This window comes from Indicator indicator, chromosome 5 (genome assembly GCF_027791375.1).
Source record: "Indicator indicator isolate 239-I01 chromosome 5, UM_Iind_1.1, whole genome shotgun sequence".
Taxonomy (NCBI): domain Eukaryota; kingdom Metazoa; phylum Chordata; class Aves; order Piciformes; family Indicatoridae; genus Indicator; species Indicator indicator.
In genome coordinates, this window is record NC_072014.1 from 10,512,968 (window position 1) to 10,530,558 (window position 17,591).

Genomic DNA, 17,591 nt, shown 5'->3' on the forward strand with positions numbered 1-17,591 from the left:
CTAAAGAATGTGCTGTTTCTGAATTCCTGTACTGGACATTTTTTAAATCTATGAAGAAAGGTGGATTTGAACCCTAAAACAGATCATTGGAAGGTTAATGTTTTAAAACAATCTACATATACTTTCTTAATCACCAGTGATGTAACTGTAAACATTTTCTGTATCTATAGGAACACTCCTGAATCCTAAATGCTTACATAATTTCTAGTAGCGGTTTGGGCCACAGAATATGGGTTGTCAAAAAACTAATGCAAATGCTTTCTGACTGGTTTTTGTGTAATCTTTTACTTCTTTATAGCTAGCTACGAGTTAGCAAGAGGAGCTTCCACTCCCCATTCTGTTATGTTCTGCATCATTTTATTGCATGTGTCTTCTCCTCTCTAAAACATTTCTAAAGCTGAGTACAGTGGAAGTTAATTTTGGGCCTCTGTTCAACCCATGTGAACTTGCTTTTTCTCCTGATTTTAAGTCTGGTGGTCAAAACTGAAGTTTTCCTGTCAGAAAGCAAACAGATGGTTTTAATTTCATTCTATTCTCCCATTTTTATGTCACTGGGATACCAGCTTTTAAATGCCTAGTATGTAATCATGCTATTGCTATTGCTCTGACACCCTGCTGCTTGCTGTTTGTCCTGAACATGAACTGTCATGAGCATCATCTACCTGGTTAAGATAGGCCTCCCTACTACTATTCATCAGCTTTCTTTCAAAAGCTGTTTTTCACCTTGCTATAAAATTACCTTGGGTGATTGATTTTTAAAAAATAAAGGAAGGAGTCAGTCTGTGTATTGTGATTGCCTAATTGATTCTAAAAGTCAAGCTGTTCCTTCTGCAATTATCTCTCACAAACTGCAACTGGAAATTGGTCAGTGACTGATTTATGAACCATAAAAATAATCAAAGCACATTCATGCAACTCTGGAGGGCTGAGCATAGTAATGTTAAAACCAGTGTTTCAAAATGTGTGATGGATGCTCACAAGGAATGTTTGGTCCTATGTTTTGTAACCCTGTTCTGATAGAGCCACAGTTGGTCTCAGAATTGGAGAACTGTTTTCTGTAGGATTTTCATGCTCACTGGCAAGTTTTATATGCATTTCAATTCCTCGTGGAGATATTTTTAAGTGCTTTTTTTGGCCATTTTTCTTGCTACTGGCAGGAGAGACAGGCACAGGAATGGGAAACATGAAACCAACATCACGTCAGCTATAGATACGCAGACAGCTTTTTATATGCACCTATAGGAAAACAGTGGGGTAGTGGTGGTTTTTGGGTTTGGGTGTGGGTTTGTGGTTTTTTTTTTTTTTTTGTGGTTGGTTGTGGGTTGTTTGTTTTTTTTTTTTTTTTTTTTTTCAGGAATCCCATTCCCATAACTTCAGATGCTAGGTTAAGAAATATGTCTGTGCTGTTAGATTATGTAATCTAAAAGGAATTATGACTGATTTACAATAAACTATTACGATTTGGAGTTTATCCTTAGGAGCCTTGCTTATTTAATTAGTGTTTAAATACTAAATGGGAAAATATGTCCTCTTTATTGGGTTGGTTCAGCTGTTGTCTTCAGGCAGTGAAATTATTTATTTGAGATTGTGCAAATGTCAAATGGATCTCTTGGAGGAATGAATCAGAAGTTCTTGACTTAATTTTTCAGTTACCTTTACCTCAATGTTTAAGCATAAGCCTGTGTAGTTCTGAAAGCTTCAGTGTAAGCACAGAGCTTTCATCATGTTAACAAAAACAGGTGGTCTGCTGTCAAAAATACGTGTAGTTAGTAAAGAGGAGTATTTCAAACAGACAATAACTGTCACTGTCTTCAAGAAGGGAAAAAAAAGTTCTGTTGTTCTCAGTAATTTTTGCTGCTGCTAATATTTTTCTCAGCCAGCATTATGGTAACATTGTTCTGCTATTAAGTTATTCAAATTCTGGTTTGAATAAGTCTTTATGCCGTATGTAGAAATGTCAAAGCTGCCTTCCTGAATGGAGTATCTGGAGTATCTTTGCCCCCATAATGATAAAGCACGGAGAAGAAAGTCATCAAAAGAAGAAAGCTAAAGTCTTCATGGCAATAGCAAGGAGCTCAAATGCCAGCTCCTCCAGTGCAGGAGGAAGTCAACCATAGCTTAGCAAGGAGATTCTCGGTCTTGCATGATTCTACATCCATCTCCTGGGGATCTTCTTGGTTATGATCACCAGGGTTACAAAACTGATCAGCTGGGAAATTGTATGCATCAGCTGAAGGGGGGATCTCAAAGGCGCTTTCCTCCATGTGTCATTTCCAAGACACGTGGTGGTGCCTGGAGCAGTATTTGGCACACTAGGAGGGAAGAGGGGTGAATTTAATTCTGTGCTTGCAGCATCTATGCCAGAAGGACTCCTGGAATCAGTGACACTCAGGCATGTGAGCTCTCTTTTTTTTCTGAGGAGCAAGAATATGCGGAGTAACTTTCTCGGAGTCATCACCTCCTCAGCTGTGCTGTGCTTGACTGGCTGTTTTATATGTGACCTTCTGGTTGACACACTGTTCAGAGGAGGACTATGCCTGCTCCCTCTACTGTCTCATCCAGCTCATTCACCTCATTTGCAGAGCTGCCTCCCACCCTCACATGCATAGTGCGTTGGGAGGTTGAGCTCTTCTGCATTGATCTCATGGAGGTTCCTAGGACCACTTAGCACAATGTGTCCTCCTGCCAACATCTTTACTCTTTTCCCCACTCAACAAAGTGAGTAATAAAATAAAATATGTTTGCAAGGGGGTAGCTTTAGGTAAAGGCCACCACAGAAGCAGGGAGCTCTGTCTGCAGCTTAAAAGAAACAGGTTAGTGCAAGTGTTCAGTCTTATCCTTTATTCCCTGAAGAGCTATTCTTTACTTAGCAAAAGGGTGTGAGGTGAGCACTTGGGTCTTGATCAAAGGAATTTGGAGGAGAGAGAAGCAAGCGTGTCAGCCATTTCATGTCCCCCAAGGTACTGGCACTGATCTGTTGCAGACTGCTTTATGTTGCAAATAACATGGACTCCTTCAAAGCTATCCTCTGTTCTCATCAGTGTAGCAGGAGCAGAACCTGCAGTGCTGCTGTACAAAGTGCTGCTGTGGAAAAACAGCAACACTATTCTCCATCTCAAATATTTATCTACACACACAGATTATATACAAATGTATAACTTCTACTGAAAGCCTTACTCCCTGGCCACCCTAAGATGCATACAGAAAAGCAGAGTGCTTATGCAGTTAGAAGTGGGAGAAGTGCAAGGAAGTTGCTGCTGGTGCTAGCTGGGATGAGGAGCAGGCTGATGGAGCGTCCCTGGATGTGTGCTTGGAAGGATTTTCTGCAGGATAGGGAGGAGTATGCTTCAAGTATCATCTTCTCTAGATTCTCCTGTGTAATGATCCTAGGGTGTGGATAACTCGTAAGCAAGAAGCTCCATTATGAGCTCCAAACAAAAGATCTGTTTCAGATCCTCTGTAATGAGATTTCAGACCTGCCCCAGCCCACAGTTGTCCTGAGACTTGAGAGCAGGGGCTTCCTCTGTCATCTGCTGTGATGATGTCCTCTGATTTTCCTGATCCTTCTTGGCAGTTGCCTGTTACTACTACTTGGTCCAGACACTTGAGACGTTTTGGACCATCTTGCAACCCACTCATCAATGCCCTGCTTGCTGTGCAACCACCTGAACTCAGGACAGTTCTCAACACAGGCTGGGGCATCCTTTGCTCCTCTGATCAGCACAGGGGACTGGGGAGGGCCTGTATGTGTTCAGTGAAACCCAAACTGAGGGAGGTTTTAGTTCTCATTTCTGAATGTCCTCCTTGATCACAGTTTGGATAGATATTTGTAGCTGTTGCAAAAGGCACAGCTTCATCACAAGGTACCTTTCAATAGTTCAGGTCTCCCCTGGAAAGGAAGTCCTTGGCAGAAAAGAACACTGCAAAAGATTGATATTTCCTCACCACCTTTGCTTTCTAAAGTGCTTAAATGTCCATTGTTAAAGCTTTCATTTCTGTGCCTTTCTTCTCTGCCTCTAAAAACTGAATAAGCAGTGGACAAAAAAGCTTCAGACCCAGTATTTGGTAAAGAGAAGCTATGAGCCACTGAGTACAATCTTCCATCTTGATCTGACATTCTGTATTTAATATCATCTTCAGGACTTTTCCTGCAGGGGTACATTGTGTTGTATTCTGCTTTTATAAATCAGATTTATGAGTCTTGTAAGGAGTTATTGTATTTTTTTTTTCCTCTTTCTACATGCCCAGACCAGGGAAAATACTTAGACAAATGAATGTCTGGTAGGAACCTTTGCTTCAAGATTTGCAACACTCTTCTTTCCTCTCTTTAATGGCTCTGACAAAGATGCATCTTTGTTTTAAATACAGTAGCTGTTATTACTAGCAGATTTTTAAAAAGGGATTCAGTAAAACAGTGCAGTACATAAGTAAGTTTAATTAAACCATGCTTGTTTTCCCCAAATTGTTGGTTTCTGAATATGCAATTTCTGTCAACTTTAATCAGTTGAGTAGACTGGTCTCCAGAGGGCAATCCCTACAGTGTTCATAATCACTATAGTGTAGTTCATTAAGAAACTATCACAGAATTCCCTAGGGGGAACAATTTATAAAAGATTAATTTCTTGCTGTGAAGTAACCTTGGGGACAAATGTCAAGGAGTCAGTAACAAAAGTAAAGGATTTTAGATGATTGCTCCTGCATACTTGGCAATTCACAGCTGTCTTGGTCTGGGAGAGAAACAGACTATAATTGTTTCTGTTTTCTTCCCTCTAGTATGTTTGAGTACAGAAGAAATCGTTTTCCAGCCTTCCTCCTTTTTTTTTTTTGTGTTTGCTAACTGGAGCAGTTCATGCCTTTTAAATTACCCAAAGCCCACTAAGTAAGCTACTGTTGTTGTGTTTGGGTGGGAAGCATGAGCTGGGATTGCAGGCACATGAGAATTGAGATGGCCTTTGTGGGTGACTAAAGAAAGCTGATGTTCTCTTCATCACTTTATGCCAGGTGGAAGAAGTGTTTTACTTGCTGCAGTAACTTTGCAAGATACTGTAGCGGCATTAAATGCAAGACAGGGAGGAGCAGGAGAAGATGATGAAATGTAAAAGAGAACATTTTAGAGAACTGTTTAGGAGAGAAGCAGCTTTTTCATTAGCTGAAAAGTGCCTACCATCTCTGGCATGAAAGCATTCCTTGTTTTAGCCCCTTGGACCTATGATAAGCTTTGTGCAGTCAGTTATGTTGTAGTGGTTGCAGGCAGGTGATTAGTCCATAGGGGCAATCTGAGCTGTTTGTGGAAGAAGCAGGAAGAAAAGTCCAGCAGAGCCTGGGGAAAGTGAGGCTGGGTGGGGTGAAGGGTGCTTGGTTTCCTAACCTGCAATGAAGAGAGAAGGAAGGTGGGCTTGTTAGTAAGAGGCAGTGGAAGAAGGTGAATGATAGTGGAAAGCTGTCTTGACATGTAACATAGCAGAGAGCTGTGCCAGGAGACAGCCATGCAGTGGCCTGGCTTTTACCATGCTGAGTTTTCAGGTGTAATTTCAATTTTCTAAACCATGTTGTATAGAGCTTGGCGCTCGTTTTATTTAGCCACTGCTTCAGTTTGTCTAGAAAAAAAATAACAAAAATTTGCTCCATACATGTGCTTGTATAAATGACTGCTGCTCCTTTCATTGATCTGAATGGGTTAAATTGTTTTTGTATAAAAAATGGTTTAGCAGTGAGCTGTAATTTAATCAGTCTATTAGATCAGAAATGCTTCTTGGATCTCTAAAGAAATTTCTTTGATTGGAAGTTCATTAGCTGCTTTTGTCTGGCTTGTCTTGTACTTAATGTATTAAATAGACTTTGCCTGTAAAAAGAAAACCTTAGTTTACAATTTCCATGTTTATATCTCTTCACTAGAAGCACTGTGGGGCTGTATTTCCAAACATCAGCAAGCGCAGTTAAACACTTGTCTGGGACATGGTTTCAGTGACATCGCCTTTGTGGAGTGGTTGTGAGAGCTGCCACTTGGGAAGATTTGGTGACTAAACTGAATTAGGACCTCCTACAAACGCAATGCTTTGAGACTCTCTAGTCTCAGGAGAGGCTATTTCAAAAGCTGTATTTAGAGTTTTGATTAATTGCTCTTGAACTTTAAACATTGCTGTGGTGGCAGATTGGTTGTTTGTTTTTTTTTTTTTTCCCCCTCATTTGGCATGCCATAAATAAATCTGTGGGTAGGGGTTTAATACAACTTTTCACTCAAATTATAGAGGTTATTTATAAAAATCTGTTTATATTCTGACTTGCTTGTGTTGGCTTCCCCACACTCGAGCCCAGAATGGTGACAGTGCTGTGGAGTGTGTTTCCTTCACTATACTCCTTTCCCCTTACCTGCTGTGGCTTTAGCATGGTACAGCTCTACTTGGGATCCCTGGCTCTTCAGATCAGCTGTCATACTTGAATCCTCTGACCCAATGTGGAAGAGATGCAAATGAAAACACACACCCGAGGCCTGCAGTTGGCTCACAAAGGCATTTAACCTTGTGCTGATGAAAATCCTCTGAGAGACCAGGGGGATGCAGAGGGAGCCTGCATGGGCATGGCTAGAGCAGAAACCAGCTAAGACCTTTTTAAGGACTTCTGCAGCCTCTTCTGCAGGGTCTATGCTGAGCAGACTGTGCAACTTAGGCAGGAAAAGCACAAGAGGTCCTCAGTTTTGTTCTGAGGTTGCCCCTCAGTTGCGACTGCAGTTGTACTCTGTAATTCTGATGACAAGCATGTAGAAGAAAGTGGACAAAAAATGCATGGTAAAGGAAACAGCCTTGTCAGGTATTCACCATGTGAACAGGCACATCCCTGTGTCTGACTCCCCTTTTGCAAGTAAATTGTCTCATTGCAGTGGGGCAGCATAAAGCATTATGAACATTTTAAGGTGACATCTGCCCTGCACCTGCATGTGAAGATAACCTTTAAAAATTCATGTGCATAGGGTTAACTTTCTGCTTTCAGAGTACTTGAGCCAGAAGTTCAGCAAGTGTTTGAAGCCAAGGATGTTGCTTTGTTACATTAAAAGAAAATGGAAGTTTTTGAACTGTTAAATGTGACAGGATCTTTGGTGGCTTGCAAATCTTTTTAGCATGTGAGGAAAATGTGAAGCAAGTGTTTAGCCAAGGGCTGATCTGCATGCAGCAAGCAGCTCTGCCGAAGTCAATAATGCGAAGTGATTATTTTTGCAATGCAACAGTGTCATATTTTTCAAATATGAAATGCTTGCATCACTCTTGCTCATCTGTTCCATCCCACTTCTCTTCCTCAATATCCTAGTTTTAAATTGAGGCTAGCCTCAATTTCATTACAAAAAGTGTTTCCCTCTGGCAGTAATTTAGCATTATTTTTTAGGGTGCCGTGCAATGGCATGAAATGAATCCAGCAAATCATAAAACTTGAATAGGTGGAAACATCAGAAACTATATTAAGAATTTCACACGTAAGTTATTTGGTGATAATAATCATCCTTTCATGCTTTTTGGTTTCTAGAATGGCTTTGAAAATCACACAGCACTCTGAAAACTCACAGCCTTACAGAGGTTTTAGCTGGGGTTTTTGGGGTTGGGGTGGGGGGGGTTTGGGGGTTGGTTAGTTGGTTTGTTTGTTTGATAGAACTCTATGCAAAGCCGGCCTGAATGAGTCAAGTCACTCTTAAAACCAGGATTCAGCAAATGAGAATTAGGGAGCAATTTAGGTAAACTACCAAAGCAGATGTTTATAGAATGGGGGAATAATTTGATACAGTTTACATCTCTGTTTTGAGTTGCAGTGTTTACTTTTGGTAAGATCTGGCTCACTGCTGCTTGTGTTGGAGCAGAAACTATTTTGTTTTGGAGATGCTCAAGTGCCCTGGTGGGGAGACTCTGGAAGATTGGGGGCTTCAGCACAGTTAGATGTAGAGATGGTGAGCTCTTCAGGATTTCAGAATCAATGTGACTGGTCGCTCTTTTGTTTGTTTCTTTTTAGCTGTGCTGGTAAATGGCTGAACAGTTGTGCATAGTTTGAAACCCCATGAATGCTGTTTTGGCATTCACTCCCCAGTGTGCTACTGTGAGCTCCTCATTCCTCTTCAGGATGTTTTTAATGCTCAGTATTGTAATTCTGCATTGCATTGTCCAGCTGCAGTCTGCTATCATGGTGTAGATGAAAGACAACCTTTTAAAAAGTTAATTTACTCCTGCTTCTTCAGGTGAAAGAAAGCTAATTACTGTGCTTTAGTGAGGTCCTGTTACCAAAGGTTGGGGGTAACACACAGCAGGGTAAAACTGGATGCAAGACGTTCACTTTGCCCCCCTGAAGGACAATACAGCTTTTGAGGGCAGCAGTGGAATGGGCTTCTGACCTTCAGGGCTCAGAGCATCTGCTGGGGCAGAGTGGCTGGCTGTAGGCAGAGGCACTCCCAGCCATCCTTGATTACCTGTTCTGCATCAGTCAGTCCTCAGGCTGCATCCGTGCCAGGGCTACTGAAGTGAAGCAGACCCTGAGAGCAGTGGCACTGTGGCAGCCTGTGCTGTGCTGCGCACCCTCTTATGCCCGACTGTAAGAGGGTGAAGTGGAAGCTGAGACTTTCATGCCTGTTCCTACTCTCCAGGCTCTCCACACTGCTGAAATCCTTCTTTTAACCAGTGACTTTGGTTTATTTTTACTCTGGCACCACTGCATTGCACAGATAGTTTATCCCCAGGATTGCTTAATACAGGTTCCTTTAATACCATGTTTTGCTAAGCTCTGCTGGGCCCAGTTTCTGTGGCAGTGATTGCAGCAAAATAAGCACAACACTTAAAGGGTAAAACAGTGACTCCCATCCATTATTTGAAACAGTCCCTTTTCTAATACTTGCCAATGAACTGACAGTATGGCTGCTTGGGAACAGAGATGACTGCTTAGCACTGTCATCCTAAAATGTTCACATCACTGTAGGTCTTGGCTGTCCTGGATATGTCCTTTCTTGGAGTTTGTCAGTGCAGCTGTCACAGGTAATATGGGTGCAGTTGAAAGAGTTGCTGCCTTTGCCACACCTGATGATTTCAGCAGCTCTGCTAGGAGAAGATGCTGAAGCTGAAAAGGCTGTCTGACAGCATCAGCTTTGCCAGGCAGAGTCACGTTATTAAAAGCAGATAAACTGAGTAGGTTTGTTGTGCAAGATCAAAGGAAAATTGGATCCTGAGAGGCTGTTGTCCAGATAATGCTGACATAGTGCCTTCTTCATTAGGGCATAATTGGATAGCATTCTGAAGGGATATGGATTTCTGTAACCCACCACTCAGCAGAGGGCCTGGAGCAGGAAACAGGCTCAGATTTGCTCCTCTATTGGAGATCTTTGCCGTGGATACGAAGTTTTTACTTGAAGGCTTTATCTTTATTGTGAAAGGTACATTTTAGCTGTGAAACAATGTGCAGTGTTTATCCTGCTACTGGAAATCAGAATATTTTCATGTGTGATGTCCTAGCAGACTGTAAGGGCAGGAGGTACAATGCTGGTCTTAATTATGTGCTAGGTGGACAGTGGTAGGAGCTGGACTGAGCTGAGCTCAGGTAGGAGCTCCAGTACCCATCTTTCAGTGGGATTTTGAAGTAGGGTAGCTTAGTTATGCTGCAACTGAGCAAAAAAATCTTTTCTATAGGTGGAATTTAGATTCAGAATTAGCAGTAGGTGATCATTTTAGGTTTCTTTCTGTAATAACTGGGTCTTGTCTGTTTTCTTAGTCTTTGAAGTTTGTAAATGGAGGATGTGAACTCAGAGGTCAGTGCTAGTAGAACCCTTTTTGGAGATGCCCACCTTAGAGTACTCTGTGTTTGATGATGCCATTTGGAGGCAAAGCTTCCTGTTTGAGGGAATTGCAAACCCTCTCTATTTGGCTGTGTTCAAATAAATACTTAAAAGGCTATAACATTATTTGAGATATATGTTTGTATAAGAACAGTATTTCTCCATACTCGTACTACACCTAAATCTCTCTGGTGTTTTGATGCAGCTTCAAATGTTTGTCTGACACAGTTTCATTGTTTAAGAATGGATTGCTCGAGTTTTATTACCTACCCTTTGAAATAAGCAGTGAAATTTTCAGTTGGTGCTATATATGCTGAGATACTAATTCATCTTCTTGAGGAGAGAAACAACAGGAATAAGGCTCCTATATACAAAGAAATATCTGAACTTGTGCTTGAATATGCAGTATTTGGGTTTTGATGACTTATAAATATCAAGCATTCGTGGAATGGGAAATGTTTTTCAGTGTTTTGATTTCAATTAGTAAAATATCATCCTTAGTCTGGATGGAATTTCTAGTAATTTCATGGATTAGTAGAAAAATAAGATATGTGAATGTGTTCAAAAAAACTGACATGCATACCTCACTGACTGTGCTTTTCTGTTGCAGGATGTTGTCTGGGGGTTAAACTCTTTATTTACTGTAAGTAAATGAATATTTTGTATATCCACTTTCCTTTATTGTGTCTGTTTTGGTTTCAGCATCACCTAATATGAGCCCTGCCTATGGCCTCTTAAACTTAAGGTTATTCCCTTTGGCCTCAGAGGGTGTGTACAAGTATGAAATCAGTTTGTGCTTTTGTTGGTAGAACTGCAAGACTCACATGGGTGATCTGAAATGCCAACTTTTATGTACATTATTTCTACTTTGGATTCCAAATCCATTATGGGATATTTTGGTAACAAGTGACCTGGGATCTTCCACATAGTATGAAATTCTGCTGGTTTGCAGGAAACAGAAATTCCTATTGCTCTGAGAAGGAATTGTGTTGCTTTTAAAAAGTTATATTTAGGAATTTAAATTATGGTTAGGATTTCTAGATTGTTTAGACTGTGGCTTTGCTAGCCCCAGCTTGTTTTTGAAGAGAGAAATTCCTTTCACTGCTATCTGCAGGAGGAGGGGCAGGGCAGTGATTTCATTCCTAGCACCATCACCAGGATCATGATGTGATTCTAAAACTTCTAGCAAAAACCAAGCCAGTGACTAGCTGCAGTCTCTTAAGCTTCCCTGGTGTCCAAAGACTTGATTTATCTTTATAACTTCTTTGGTAAATTGATTTAGAAGATTGGAGAGCATTTGTCTTTGCAACAAGGAGTAATTGCATTTCACAGTTAGCCTCCCACTGCCTGCTAAGTAAGTGAAAGAAAGCTAAATCCACTGGAGGTACAAAAAAGTGCTTTCAGAGGCAGAGCTGCAGGTAAAAATAATCTTTTGGGCAAGCAGCTGCCTAAGAGCGATGGTCAGGCATTGGAGACCATGGGGACTTGTTATGGCCAGTCAGAGCTGTGCTTCCCAGCTTGCTTCTTGGATTTCTTTCCCATCCAGCTTCTTATAAATAATAAGGCTTTGAATAGGTGGCACCGAATTGTACTGGCCTGGCAGATTCTTTTGGGATTTTCTTGAAGAAAGTGCATGGGAGGAAGATTGTGACATCTAGTCATGAAATTGCCTCTTGGTAGTCTCCCTCTGAACAAGCTGAGTGGAGAGATCTTTCAGTGTCCTGACAAACTGAAGGACCTTTTTGACTGAGATGTGCATAGCTCTGGGACTTGCCCTTTCAGTGCCCTGGTGCTGGTGTCTCTTTCACATCTGAGTCACTAAATAGAGGGAACGCACCTTGTCATGATTTGAGATGCTTTGGTTCCCCCTATTAGAAATCAGTGTCGGACTAAAGGTCATTGAGAGAATCAGCCTTAGCACAGGTGTCTAAAAGTTTGGTTTTTTTTTAATAAAGACTAAATTTGAAACTCAAAAACTGGAAACACAAAACAAATCAAGGGTAGAACAAACAGGTTCTCTGGAGACATCTTCTTCACCTGGGAGACCTCTCTTCACCATTGGTGCCAGAGGGTTCATCAGGGGCTACTCTTGCTGTCCAGTGTTTCTTCCAGCCCCAAAGGTGAGAGAAAAGTCCCCTATACCAGGTCTTCTGGAGGGGTGGCTGGTTACCCTGGCTAATATTGTGCTCCTCTGAGACACTGGGCAAAACAGGGAACAGCTCTGCTAGGGCTGAAAGGTCTGCAGCAGCAGCTGCCTCCCATCTCTCCCTCTCACACTCCTCACAGTGTTACATTGCTGTCACAGGCTAACCTTGGAAAGGGATCTGGGCTGCAGGAAGAGCAGGGAGGGATGTGATTCGATGTTATTCCCCTTCTATCAGCATCTTGGTCTCCATTGTTTCTTCTTTTTTAACCTTAAACTCTTTCTCCTTCTGAAGTTAGTATTTATTGAGATTGAGCTGGCAGACCTGAGATTATATTTGCTCTCTGGCCACTTAGGTCATGGGGTCTTTGCACTCCTGTTCCTCTCAGTCCTGTTTTTCCCATTGCACTAAAACTTTCCTATTTGTCCAGGTTGTGCAGTTTCTCCACAAAGGAAACGAAATTGCTTTGCTATGTAGATGGTGTTAAGGAAACTCTTCCTCCTTTATCATTAGGCAGTTTGTAGGTTTTTTTAATAAAAGCTGAGTTTACCTTTGAACAAATACTCATGGGAACTATGCCTTCTAAAACTTTGAGTGTTCCTTCAAAATTAGATTTATAACTCTATTAGTTTTCAAATATTAAATGCATCCCTGCTAGGGAGAGGTGCGTCAGAGCTGTGCCTGGCATGCCAGTAGATAAGGTCAAATGCCTTATAATTGACTTGTCATTTGGTTTGCAATCATGAAACTTATTTGTCTCTACCTTTGGCAGGGATGCCTATAAAAGTCATGAGGAAATAGCACTACACTTGCTGGTCTTGCTTGCTTTGTTTCCTTATTTTGGATTCCTTGTGTGGTGCGATGAGTGGGAACCTTACAACGTCATCTGTTTCTTTTCCAGGATCTTTTGAATTTTGATGATCCTTTGAATATTGAGGCTGCAGAGCATCATTTGCGTGACAAGGTGAGTCAGCAGTTTATTTAAAGCACGCTGTTCCCAAACAGATGCATGCAGGGTCCTCAGCAATTCCCAGGCAGTCCTTTTAAAGCATGCAAGCTGCTACTTCAGGCAGTCGAGTGACTCACTGTATCAGCGACCAGTTATTCAAACAAAATGTACTTTGTCTGGGAAAGTAAACTTGCCACAGCAGTGTTATTCACTATATGCCAGAGTTGTTGACCATAATGTAGTCACATCCCCAAAATAGATTATATTTTCTTTCTTGTTTCTGAGCTTTTCCCTGAAGTTGTACATGTTCTCTGTGTGACAGTGCAGTTCTGTGAGTAGCCTTTATATTAGAAGGCCTATAAAAAGATCTTATCCTTCTTTGTCTCTTTCAAAATGCAACTTTTTCTTCCCAACTCTTACATGTTGTGTGGTTATTTTTAAGCCACAGATTGCATCAGGTTGGAAAGGACCATCAAAAGTCATCCTGTCCAACCCCCCTGCAGTCAGCAGGGACACCTCAAGTTAGATCGGGCTGCCCAGGGCCATGTCAAATCTCACCTTGAACGTCTCCAGGGATGGGGCCTCACCCACATCCCTGGACTGCCTGTTCCAGTATTTCACCACTCTTATTATGAACAACTTTCTCCTTATGTCCAACCCTAAACCCTAATCTATCCTGCTCCAGTTTAAAACCACTACCCCTTCTGCTATTGCTGTAAGCCCTTCTAAACAATCCTTTCTCAGCCTTCTTACAGGTCCCTGTCACATATTGAAATATAGCAATAAGGTCTCTCCAGAGCCTGCTCTGTTTGAAAGATAGAAGTGGAAACTTAATCTTTGTTTTGCTGATCTTATTTAAACTCAGTGTTATGGACTGGGCAAAGCAAAACAGTGTATTGATTAGTGGCCTTAGGAACATCTATGCACCTCTCAACTGAGATTGAGTGTGGAGGTAGAAGTGAATAAAAGTTCTAACTTCCCCATAACTGGTCAGTGTTAGACGTTGTGTCACATTGTTTTGTAGATGCATATCTCAAACATGCCAAGTGTAACTTTTATAACTTTTATATGCCTAAGACCTCTTGTTTTAATTAAACTTTTGATACTTTTGTTGAAGTTAACCATAAAGATTGAAGAAAGTTTCCAAGTAAGTGCTGATTTGAAGAGTTCATTGAAAATGCAAACTCAAGCAGTGTACCTCATTTATCTCGTTTTTTCAAGAGGAAGCATCAGGATTGCAAGTTCATCTTTTCAGCTGTTTTCTTGCTTAATGAGATCTTGTCAAATTCTGGTATTTTGTCAGTGAGACTTCAAGCCTGAGGTGAGAAAAATGTAATAGACACCTACTTTGGAGGAAGATTATTTTTTTTTTTTTTGGGCAAAGAGTGCTGGGAAGCCTTCCAAGCCATAAAACACCGAAAGTTGTCACAGGGGGAACCCAGCCCAAGAAACAAAACCAGTGTCATGAAGGTAGCAGACTGAATTCTTTTCTTTGTTTGCATTGTTAGACTGAATTATTCTCTAACACCTTGCCAGGGAAATTTGTAGCTCTGTGGGAATGGTGGGACTACACAACTGTGGCTGAGTGCCAAATTTGGCACTTGATTTCTTCTAACTGCCAGAGGAAAAGTAGTGTATCTGGGTAGGTTTTTGTAAAGAGAGGTGCTCCCAAAGTACTTACTGGTACAGTTTTGTGTTGGATGTGCTGAGGCTGTGATAGGCAAACCTCACCAGTGCTTCAAGTAAATTGTTAGACCTCAGACCAGCCAGAGAGTTACGTCCTCTTCCCAAAAAGTGATAAAATGCTAAGGAATTGCTGTCTTGCATCTCCACCTCATTCAGAAATTGGAAATCCTGTGAATCCACAGGAAGAAAGGATGTTACCTGCTTTTAAAAACACACCTCGCTCAATGATGAAGAGGTGAGCATTCAAAATACAACCTGCTGCACTGATGGCATGGAAGGGTTGGGATGTGTTTAGATTTACAGCAGCTGTGGAAGAGTGAAAGGGAAATTGAGCGAGTTTTTTGACAGTCTTCTAAAATTAAAAATACTTCTGGAACAAACTTTTTATTTAGTAAGCTAAGTAGTCTGTTCACAGGCATCTGCCATGTTAGCTGTGGCTTTTTTTTTTAATTCATCTGAATTTAGCTTGGACATGTAGTTGATAGTGACAGTACCAGGTAGTGCTGGACTTGCTGTGGCATCAGCATCAAGGCAAAACTCAAGATGTCTGTCTGGAGAGAATAAATTGTGCAAGGGAGAGAAATTGCTGCTCTTACAATTAGCCTCAAAAGATGCAATTGCAGAGTGAGTTTGGTTTTGTTTCTTTCAGGCACAGATGTCATGTAGCTTATAAGTACTTTGTTGTGAAGTCAAACTGCTGTGGTCCTGCCCTGTCTCTTAAGAAAATACTTGCAGTACATGATCTGGTTAGTATGGAAATGCCATTGATTTTTTCCCTGAGACATTTTTGTAATACAATTATATATATAATTTATATGTAATATTTATGCCCATATGCACAATCTGCATACAAACAGATGTGCAAATGTATCCATATATACAGTGTTGTATACAAACATCTGTGTCTAATGGATATTGTAAGAGAATGCCTTTGGTCATTTGACAGTGTGGGAGTATGCAGCTTGTAACAGCCAAAACAAATGTCCCTCCAGCTGTCTTCTGTGATTCTCCAGAAAATGACTCAGTCTTTCACTGATGTCATATCAGATTTGAAATCCTAGGATCCCTTTTGCTGACATTCCAGGCTAAGTGTGGCTGCCCAAGAGGTTAACAGCTCATCTGAAGCCTGCCTCTGGTTATTGAAAATGAGAGATTGGAGTTTGTTCAGTTAGACAGGCTGGTAATAAGTCATCTAAAAATGACTGCTGCCTTGCAGATGCTGGAAGAAGTCACATTATAGTTATCAAATCCTGATTACTGATTCTTGGAAAACACTTGTGCTGTGAATGTGTGTGTTACAGGTCAGGCTAAAAGGGGCAGTTAAATCTCTTCCTGCATAAGGAACCTCTTTATTTTTGCATTGTGACTTATACCTGAGCACGTAGGTGTGGCCATTGGCAGAGCAGCCTTGTTTTGAGATGTAAAAATGATGCAAAATTCAGAGCTCACATTGTTCAATTGACTCCTGTAAAAAAAAAAAAACCAAAACAAAACAAAAAAAAAAAAAACAGGTTTATCTCAGATCTGAGTTCATGCAGCTTCATCTTTCAAGCCTCAATGGCCTCCTTCAGCTCCAGGAAGGATCTGTTGGTTACTGATTTTCTTCCCTTCCACTTTCCTTCAGCCAGTGATCTCCAAGTCACGATTTTTACATGGTTCATTTTACAGGAATGATTTTTTTTTTTTTTAAATTCCATATGATTGCTTATGCAGCTTTAGTAATTCTACAGTTCTTCCTCATACACTTTGCACCATAACAGTAACTTTTTGGAAGGCTGTGCAATAAATTTGGGCAGAGGTGTCAATACATGTTTTCACAAATGCTAGAAAAAGAGATTATCTCAATATTCAGACTTGTTAGCCCTCACCTAATGTATCCAAAATCTGACATCTTAGCAGCTATACAAGTGTTCTAGAGACCTGTGTAGTAGTTGGTTATTTTCATTAAAAGCCCTTTTCAGTGACAGAGGATGCTGTCTGCCAGTTTGTGTGACTTCTCCTTTTGCAGACAGGATTCCTGTGTTTGTCTGCATGAAACAATACTGTTCAAGTGATTTCCTCATCAATGCAGTCAGCTTTGTAAAACTTCAGTTTTCCCAATTGTGAGTTTATCTTAGGACTGTTAAGTGACGTTGGATGCTCCACAGCGTAGTTATCCACATGGTAATTGTATGCATGGTCAGATGTATACAGCTTACCAGCTCAACCTTATGTTCTCCTGTTGTGCACCATCAAAAAGACTCAGTACTCAGTAACCTCCTCGTCAGTATTTGGGGGCAGCTTTTAGGTCCTTCCAAAGTCACCTCATCTCCTCCAACAAGCTCTGTTCACAGAATCACAGAATGTTAGAGATTGGAAGGGACCCCTAGATTTCATCCAGTCCCACCCCCCTGCCAGAGGATCACACAGGGCAGGTCGCACAGGAATGCATCCAGGCAGGTTTAGAATGACTCCAGAGAAGGAGACTTCACAACCTCTCTGGTGCTCTGTCACCTTCACCATAAAGAAGCTTCTGCTTGAAGTGGAACTTCTGCGTTCCAGCTTATATCTGTTATTCCTTGTCCTGTCACTATGCACCACTGAAAAGAGACTGTCACCTTTGTCTTGACACCCACCCTTCAGATGTTTGTAGATGTTAATAAGATCCCCTCTCAGCCTATTCAAGACTGAACAACTCCAGTCCTCTCAGTCTGTCTTTCTAGGAGAGATATTTAAGTCCCCCAGTTATCCTTGTAGCTTTCTGTTGGACTCTCTCCAATATATCCCTGTCTCTTGAATTGGGGAGCCCAAAACTTGACACAGTATTCCAGGTGTGGGTGTTCTACTAGGGCAGAGTAGAACCTGTCTAGTCCTAATGGATACGCTTTCCTTGATGTACCCTGGGATGCCATTGGCCCTGTTGGCCACAAGGGTACATTGCTGACCCACGTATAACTTGCTGTCCACTAGGACTCCAAGGTCTTTCTCCATGGAAAGAGTCCCTCAGTCTTTCCTCACCCTGAAGGTTTCCCATCAG

At 41.3% G+C, this 17,591-nt stretch overlaps 1 protein-coding gene across 1 annotated transcript in view; it reads left to right on the top strand.

Annotated features, from left to right (window-relative positions):
• Positions 1-17,591, top strand: part of UBE2F (ubiquitin conjugating enzyme E2 F (putative)) — an 84,269-nt gene that overhangs the window by 40,345 nt on the left and 26,333 nt on the right. Inside the window, exons 8-9 of the mRNA XM_054381056.1 lie at positions 10,407-10,439; positions 12,842-12,904. Of these exons, the coding sequence (XP_054237031.1) occupies positions 10,407-10,439; positions 12,842-12,904 (96 nt within the window). The remainder of the gene's footprint in view (positions 1-10,406; positions 10,440-12,841; positions 12,905-17,591) is intronic.